The sequence below is a fragment of the Etheostoma spectabile genome, chromosome 5 (assembly GCF_008692095.1).
Source record: "Etheostoma spectabile isolate EspeVRDwgs_2016 chromosome 5, UIUC_Espe_1.0, whole genome shotgun sequence".
In the NCBI taxonomy this organism is placed as follows: domain Eukaryota; kingdom Metazoa; phylum Chordata; class Actinopteri; order Perciformes; family Percidae; genus Etheostoma; species Etheostoma spectabile.
Genome location: NC_045737.1, coordinates 3,108,488 through 3,117,579, shown reverse-complemented (window position 1 = coordinate 3,117,579; position 9,092 = coordinate 3,108,488). Strand labels below are relative to the sequence as shown.

Genomic DNA, 9,092 nt, shown 5'->3' with positions numbered 1-9,092 from the left:
GTGCAGATCCTATCTTCTGCTTCCTACCGCAGCTATCACACTAAGATTAACTTCCAACCTCCGACGCTATGCTGAGACCATAAGTTGTTACATAGCATTAAAAAGGGACTCAGAGTAAGAGCAAATTAGAAGCAGCTTAGGAAAATGATTTTCCAAAGCCATGCAGAGAGCAGCGGCGAACAAAGAGCTGCAATTGAAATAAACCAGTCTGTGTCAGAGATTTAATTGGAACATAGTAAACAGTAAATACATCAGATTGTTTTAAACGCCCTGGATGTAGAGGGGGCCGCTCCCCTTTAATTAGCCTGCTTTAAGATTAAGCTTTATTAGAGGCAGACAGCCACCGAGCCAGTCAGCCACGGGATATGCCCCAAGTTCAGCCTCCCAAGAGCTCCAGCAGCACAGATACAGGGCTCATGTTTAATTGCTTCTGTAAATGGTCAGAGCTCAAGCCCCCTAATTCCATTCCTCGGGGTAATCAGGCATGTTTTCACCATACAGGGCTAAAGAGAGCGAGAGAGAACAGTCACATCCACCATGCAATACAATGCCACTCTTATGCCGCTAAGGGGCTTCAAAATGACCTCACCTCACTCCGTGACATGTTACAGAAAAATTATTTTAATAGGATTTTTGTTTTTAACGCCACAATTTGTTTTTCACACATTAAACCGGCATCTGATATAGAAATAAAACTCTACAGAAGAAATGAAACAAAACCTTCACTGGATTCTTTTAGTCCTTTGTGCAGGGCGTCTGAAAAAAAAATAGTAATCATACAGTAACATCAGATTTTTGTGATTTCTGACTGTTTAAAAAGTTTCTGGCAAGTTTTTTTTTTTTTTAACTAGTTTCAAGGTTGCCTATGACTGTACATTTTCAGATACTCCGATTTTTGCCAACCATCAATTTTTGTATTCAATCCTCAGTGTGTACGATCTCAGATTTACATATACAAGAGCGAGATCAAGAGTTCATTAAAAACACTGACGCTCAGGGGAAATAATGCCACATGGCACAAGCAAAGCTTTGACAGTCATTTTACAGCAGTCCATCAAGTGCTCATTCAAGCATCTTTTATTCCCTCTTCCAATCGGCGCAGGCTTTCATTCTCATTGTTTTCCAGCTTTCTCTAAATCCCGAAGAAGCCTTTTGCTAGTGCAGTCCACACATAATGTAGGCGTTTGATGATGCACAGATCACTCTAACATTGAACACAACATAAATGTGACTTTGTATGCGGTATATAGAGTCTCTGATATGGTGACAAACGGGGATCCTGGTGAGCAATTGTGTCCTCCCCGGGGAAAAGAAACGGGGCAGTGATGAGAATCCACAACAATAACGACAGTAGCAGGAACAGAATAGTGCACCGAAGAGAGGTGAAGCTTGGGTAGGAAGGCGAGGGCAACACACAGCACTTCTGGAACTCAGCATACCTGCAGACAAGACAAGAGAGAGGCAAAGGGTCAGTGTCCCTGCCACAACAAACACTTTAGGGTCCTCTTTATGGCCTTCTGGTTGGTCAATACAAAGCCCCACAGCCGTTTTTTTGTTTTCATGTTTCTGTTCGCTTATAGACCCCCCACATAAACACATACAATCAGACCTATAAAATAACACCTATTTCATGCTTAATTATACAATAATAAAATACAATATGACATAATAAGCATTTGTCAGATTTTAATTATATAAATAGTGCCCATCACTTTTATGTTCTGATATATTATAACATTGGATTATATTTATATTATTTATATAAGTAATATCTTAGTGTTGTAGCTGGTGATGATGGAGCTAGTTTTAAACATAAAAGGAATTGTTTCAGATTGTATTTCATAAGATGACAACATGGTGTGTGTGTGTAAAATATTAATTTGTCGGAAGTATAAAATAGCACAACACGGTACTCCAGTAGAGTACAAGTACCTCAAAAATGCATTTACAGTACAGTAATGTACATTCCACCACTGTTATTTGTATGTACATTATCTTTTTCTTCGAGTGTTTTTCACATATTCTTCCTACTGTTATTTTTCAGACTCTTACACTATAAGTGTTTTTTTTATTTCTGCTCTGCGCATTCTAGTGTAAACACTGTTGATTGCACTATGAAAATAGCACCTTTCATATTTTTTTACCCACTTTGCTGCATCGTTTTCTTCCATTAACAACATGGTCAGCTGTGGCAGCCATTTCCCCATGTGTCGATATTCTATTATTATTCTATCATTCACATTACAGAACAGTGGTTTTTATGTAAGGAGAACTTATGCTGTGCAGTAAATACAGATGGTTCTGTAGAGTGGTGTCAACAACCCCTTTATTTACCTTCTGGTCTGTCAGCACACTGTTGCTCTGAAGTGGAGGCAGGTGGCTGCTGAGTAGGACAGCGCCGGGTCTGTCGTGCTCACAGAAGATTGTACCGTTGATGTAATGGAAGCGATCGCCAGGCATCAGTCTGTTTCTACAGGTGGCACAGCTGAAACACTACAGAGGAGCGGGAAAAAAAGACAAAGGGTCAGACATGGAAATAGATCAAGTTCAGGCCACTAAAGCACATTAATATATAATGACCATAATATCAAGAGCTGAGATAAAACTGTGAGAAACAAATATAAATATGAATTAAAATATTAAACATTGGAGTCTAATCTTTTGTAAAAAAAAAAGTATATATATATATATATATATATATATATATATATATATATATATATATCTTAATACATAATCTTAAATTATGCATCAATCAAAGTTTTAAACTGAATACATGGGGTAAAAAAAGATGGAGGGCACAATTAATTTCTCTCCTAATACTGAGGGGACACTTCTTCCCGTCTCACTGTCTCTCAGACCCAAATCCCAGATGTTTCAGTCAAACAAGCAGCGGGAGACAAAGCGCAGTGATGTGAGGGCTGGGGATTTACCTTGAGGTGGTAAACATTTCCCTGCGCCCTCATCACCATTTCGTTGGCTGGGATCGACTGGCCGCAGGCGCTACACGCCCCGCTGTGCCCGAACAGTCTGCAAACACAAAAATCACAGATTGCACAGTCTGTACAGCCTCCACAATCTAAAACCAGCAGCATCCTCTCCTCCTCCTCCTCCTCCTTCTCCTCCTCTTCTTCTTCTTCCTTCCTCTCACCTGATGTAGTCGCTCCGACACAGAATCATGCCCCCTTTGCTGTAGCAGGTGGTGCCAATGTCCCCCAGCTGGGCTTGGCAGCAAGAGCACTTGAGGCAACGAGTGTGCCAGTAGCGCTCCATGGAGAAGAGCAGGAAGCGGTCGGCGATCTTCCCCCCGCATCCTGCACACGACCTGGGGGCCGACGGTACACCTGGCGCTTGGCTGTTCACCATGCTGATGTGGGCCTTCAAAAGGCTCCTAGACACACAGTATAGAGGTTTGAGAACTGAGACAGGTAGAACGCCTAGACCCAGCTAACCTCTTCACCATTTGAAGATGACAAAAATACTCATGATGAATTCTTGTAAAATGTCTGAAATGATAAGTCTTTTGTTTAAATTCTATATATTTCTGTTTCCATTAATTAATATTCCTTTTGTATTTACGCACGCACACACACACACACACACACACACACACACACACACACACACACACACACACACACACTTCAGCTTGACTGCAACTGATTGTTAGCATGGTCACTTTGAGAGCTGTAACAGATTGACCTAGTCACTAACATACTAATCAACACAAGAAGGAACACCTGATAATGTCAAGAGTACGTCTCTGCACACTGTAAGCAGCACATCAAATGTCAAATATATTAGAATTTTGTTCTGTTTTGTAGGCCGAGGGAATTACAGGCATTATGTCAACGGTGTATTTTGATGTGCTGGGGGGAAAAGGAAAGTCACCTAGTGGGACTTTTGGAAGAGTGCCATTAATGAGAATAGGCCTACATGTAACGTGAATAGCTGACTAGAAGCATTATAAGCGTAAGCGTTTTATCTGCATTTCATAGTTCTAACTCTTTATAAAAGGTACCAAACTATATAGCATCGAAATGATTTTTTTAGCTTTACGTGACCTGTTTACAACCACCTATCTGAAAAGAAAGCTGTGAATGCGCGCGCGCAGGGAAAAGGAAAAGAGGAAAACGAGACATGTTACCTTGCCGAGCCAAAGGTTTCCCTCCTGCGTTGAAGTTTGAGAAGATGGAAAAATATTTCACAAGAACCTCGACACGCGTACAGTTGAAATACTCAGACTTGACATGTTCTGGTCTCCATAGCTTTCCAGAAAAAAAGGTAAAGCAATACAACAATAAGCCCGGGACGGCACGGTGACGGTAATAGTTGAGCAAACTCTCACCGACATCCAGCTCCGAAGATTTATAACTAACGTTGCATGTAACCGTAAGGAGGAACCATGACGCAGCTTCTCTTCCTGTCCTCTCTGTTACAGCTGTCCATCTATCAACATTCCTTCATGTGTTTCGAACGCTTTTGACAGCGACACTATTCATCAAATTGCGCAAGGGGCTATTTAAATTACCAGGAGGGGACGCAACCGACATGAAGGGGGAAGCAGCCAATAGGAGTGCAGGGGGCGTAACCGCAGTCAAAATGATTTATGAGTTCATGGTGGCTTATTAATATGCACATTCACTTCCTTTAAGCTCACCGGAGGATTTCACTGTGTGTGTGTGTGTGTGTGTGTGTGTGTGCGTGCGCTATTGATAAGCTAAATATATATCTTTTTTTTAAAGATAGATTACCTCCATGTACCTCTTTTTTGATACTTCACATAACTTTATGAGGAAGAAATGTGTTAAACAAATTTTTTTTAAACTATCCAAAATTGCTTTAGTAATACAGTTAATGAAACAATTTCCTGACTTGTCTTAAAAAACCTGAATTGACATGTTTCAGTAGCATAGAGTAAAAGGTTCTGCTCATGTAAAGAAATTATTTGTTAAGAAATGATACGCAGAAACAAAATAATTTCATTTCTCATGGAAATGGTGTGTGTGTGTGTGTGTGTGTGTGTGTGTGTGTGCCTTCCATTCATCAATATTTTGATACTATCATTAAAATCTTAGGTATAACTATTATGGCCAAATGAAGCAAAAACCATACCTGCATACATTGATAAAAGTATAATAATGTATGGAATACAAGGAGGACACATCTGATCTCTTTTTTTCTAATCCACTCCACGTCACAGGAAGGTCAAATAGCACTGCTGACGTTGATAGGGTAGGGATTCGTTGTTGCTTAAGGGCACTACAGCAGGGCAGAGGTGTGCCACCCTGCTGTACCTTCAGTTGAGTTCCAGTAGAGGACAGCATCGCATAATGTTGCAGGAAGCAGATTGGCAGGTTTGTACTGTACATCCTGAGATATGGAATGAGAGAAAACCCAAACAGAACAGGAAGGAACAGCACAAAGTGAATAGTTTTCCTTAAAGAATCAGGCTTTCCACCTATGTTTAATCTTTAAATTAGCTTTTGAAATTTGGTGTTGCAAACATTTTTTTATGGAAACGTTTTGTCAATAAATCAATATATGTTGGCTAAACTCTATTGTTGCCCACTCAGTTACTTAACCACCTTTGCATGAAAATACAGAACAGGTTAGAACCAAAAGTATTAAAATTTAAGTTTGTTATTGATGCTGCAGTTGATATAAACACTATGCTGCATCCACAACGTATAATGTAATGTTGCAGTTTCCCAATGTGACCACTGGTGGGCAGTGAACACTCATAATTCTAAAAGCACTCATCCAATTGACGAGCATTACGCAACATTTCCAGTGAAAACTGTCAAGATAAAAATCAATGTTATTAAAGAATCTTTCACGTTTTATTAAATGGTAATTTGTTGAAAACAGTCATATGAAAATTAGTTTAATCTACTGTATGTATGCTTATTTCTGTTCTTTCACTAGGGCATGTCCCCACAGATGTGAGCCAGGGACACAGAGACCACTAAATCTCCAAAGTACTGTATATACATTTCTTGTTTTGCACATGGGGCATTTACGTGAATGGATTGCATAGATGACATAGTTGCTGTAGTTGTAGGAACCAGCAGTGCAAGTATAATAGAAGTGGTAGTATTTTAGAAATATGATAATGAAAAGTAGTGTGCCGACCACTTGGTGTACATCACAATTACACAAACTAACTTAAGTGTGAGAGAAAGGAAATGCAATGGTTAAGTAAAGGCCATCGTCACCACAGGTATATAGGTAATGTCATTACTAACTTGTCCTGAGCTGTGTGACATGTTCTGCAAAGAGAGGACGGCATGGCCTACAATAAAGATGGCTCCATGATAGAAAGAGTGGTGTGTGTGTGTGTGTGTGTGTGTGTGTATGTGTGTGTGTGTGTACTATGTTTAACTACATTTGTGGGGACCAAAAACTGGGAATACAGTATACTTATGGGGTCCTGACAGCTTTGTGGGGACAAAATGCTGGACCCATACGTTAAAGGTGTTGAGGAATAAGACCTGGTTTTAGGATCAGGGTTAGAGTTAGGTTCTGGTTAGGGTGGGGGTGGGGGTAAGGTTAGGCATTTAGGTTTGATGGTTAAGGTTAGGGTAAGGGGCTAGGGAATGCATATGTCAATGACTGGTCCCCACAATATAGTGAGACACATTGTGTGTGTGGTGTGTGTGTGTGTGTGTGTGTGTGTGTGTGTGTGTTTGTGTGTTTGTGTGTGTGTGTGTGTGTGTGTGTGTGTGTGTGTGTGTGTGTGTGTGTGTGTGTGGCAAAACTTGCGATGGTGATTTGCGCAGTGAGGCAGTAGAGAAAGGAGGGGTAGATAGGTCAAACATGTCATTATGATTATTATTACCTCCAAGTTCCTTCTTAATTCATAAACCGTGAGTCCAAATGCCAAAATATTATATCACCAGAGAGATAAGCGTCTGCCAAATACATTGTTGTGTTTTTTATGTTTGTGGTGTTATAGGCTATACTGTATGTGACAAAGAGCAGGTTATAAAAAAGGAACAGTCCGCCACTTGTCAAATATTTCTTGTCCTACGTATAGAGCTAGATTTGTTTCTTTATTACATGCGAGAAAATAAATGATCTGAGAGAGAGAAAAAATGTTTGAGAGAAAACGTTTTCATACCAATAAAAGAAAATGATATGTGAGACTAAAAGAAGTTTAAATATAAATTTGAAATTTTTAAAATTATTTCTGAGAAAAAAAAAACTCTCAACTATATATTTTTTGCTATCAGTGTGAAAATTTTGTTCAAAAAATTCTATCAAAACAATTTTCTTCTCGCTCTCAAAACCTCTTTGCTCCCAATGCAGTTTTTTGTTCTCTTCTCAGGATTTTTCTCTTGACTTGTAAATAATGTCATGGGCGGGGCCACGTTCCTATTGGCCAGTGGGGTGAGCACCATCTTGTCTTGGAAGTCCATCTGAATCATTACACCACTGTGACCGCCATAGATGCCCTGCCTTAGTTGAGCTTAGAGTTTGAGTTTAGAAAATATTCAAAGGATCTTACAGCACCTCCCCACTCTGAGGTGGGATGTCCTCCCCTCTGCAACTCAACATTCTGTCACACACAGTATAATTTCTGAAACTGTCTGAAAATGGGACGATACATAAACTGTGATTTCGTGAAACCATGCTTGATGTCAGAAAGCCCATTTAGCCCAAAAACAAGACCAAATTAGGGATTTTAAATTGAAATTTCTGTTCATGACAAATTTTGTTCAGAGCTAATTAGATGTAAGCATGCTAACACACTACATAACTAAGTTATACCTGCTAAACACCAGCATATAAGAATTGTCACTGAGCTACTAAGCATGGCAATAGACTCATCTCATTAACACAACGAGACAGTTCTGGATTGTCTCTTTCCTAAAAATGACTGGTGTCATCGGCATAACATATGAACTAGCTACCAAATGAAATATTATCTGGAGCAGGGATTAAGCCAGAAATTGATCTCAGGGGCCAACAGTAGTAGTGTCATCAGCAATGTCATTAGCAGTAGTACTAGAAGAATGGTAGCAGTAGTACCACTGCTAGTGGTAGCAGTAGTAGTATAGTAATATTAGCATTAACATTAGCCAGTGATAGTAGCCCAATAGTTTTAGTAGTGGTAGTCCTTTGAATCAGAGTTAATTCAAGGATATTATAGGAGCAATTGGTGATACACTGGTCATTTAATAGTTAACTTCAATTAATATTGTATGTGGCGTTTTCGTTTGCAGGGTGAAGAAGTTCCTTATCAAGATCATTTTGCGGAGCAACTATCATTGTCTTCAAACATTAGCCCAAGACGATTGTGATTGGTTTATAGTAGAGATGGTCCGATACCATTTTTTGTTTCCCGATACCGATGAATGATACATGAACTTGCGTATCGTCCGACACCGAGGACTGATCCAATACCAGTATGGTTTGTCATATATTTTATTATGTTTAACAGTTGTCTACTACTGTGCCTGTATGGATGTGATATGATTTATATATTTGTGCTCAGTCTAGCTCAGGTTAAACTCTTTGTGAAACATGAACTAACCCAAAAAATTCACGCCACAGAACTTTCTATTATAAATAAATAAAATAAACATAAATAACACAACATAAATTAACTACTACTTCTTTAGGGCTTTATTTCGTGTATCGGAATGGTACATAAACTCCAGTACTTCCCGATATGATACCAGCGTTTTAGGTAGTATTGAAGGCAAACATCTCTAGTTTAGAGAAATGCAAATAACCCAGAGTGTTTTTTTCTCCTAACCCAGGATGTATGTGTGGAGGGGGCAGCCCTTACTCAACAGCACTGTGGAGATAAGTCTGGCAATGCAACACTAACGTCACAGTGTTTGCTTGACTGTGAATCCTCAGTCTTTGTGGAAATGTTGATTTTAGTTCCATAAAAGATGTTAGCTATGACACTCTTAAAAGAGGATGAGTCATGTTCCACACATTCGTTTTCAGCACAACAAGCCAATAACAATTCATACGGAGACATGTTATTATCCCACATTGTGTTGGAAAGGAACCTCTTCCACACATCCTTTCTCGGGGCATGGCGGTGTTGGGGGGGGGGTTTCCTCTGCTGTGGT

General features: G+C 39.6%; 2 protein-coding genes across 2 annotated transcripts in view; both read right to left on the bottom strand.

The window, feature by feature from the left end:
* Window positions 1-811: 811 nt before the first annotated feature.
* si:dkey-90l8.3 (LIM domain transcription factor LMO4.1) lies at window positions 812-4,516 on the bottom strand. Its single transcript, XM_032516115.1, has 5 exons — window positions 4,148-4,516; window positions 3,152-3,391; window positions 2,934-3,030; window positions 2,335-2,493; window positions 812-1,439 (listed from the first exon to the last, which is right to left on the bottom strand). The coding sequence occupies exons 2-5, from the start codon at window positions 3,364-3,366 to the stop codon at window positions 1,431-1,433; spliced, it is 480 nt and encodes a 159-aa protein (XP_032372006.1). The 5' UTR covers window positions 3,367-3,391; window positions 4,148-4,516; the 3' UTR covers window positions 812-1,430.
* Window positions 3,585-9,092, bottom strand: part of ccn1l2 (cellular communication network factor 1, like 2) — a 22,600-nt gene continuing 17,092 nt past the window's right edge. Inside the window, exon 8 of the transcript XR_004332038.1 lies at window positions 3,585-3,642. The gene's annotated coding sequence lies outside the window, so the exon portion shown is untranslated. The remainder of the gene's footprint in view (window positions 3,643-9,092) is intronic.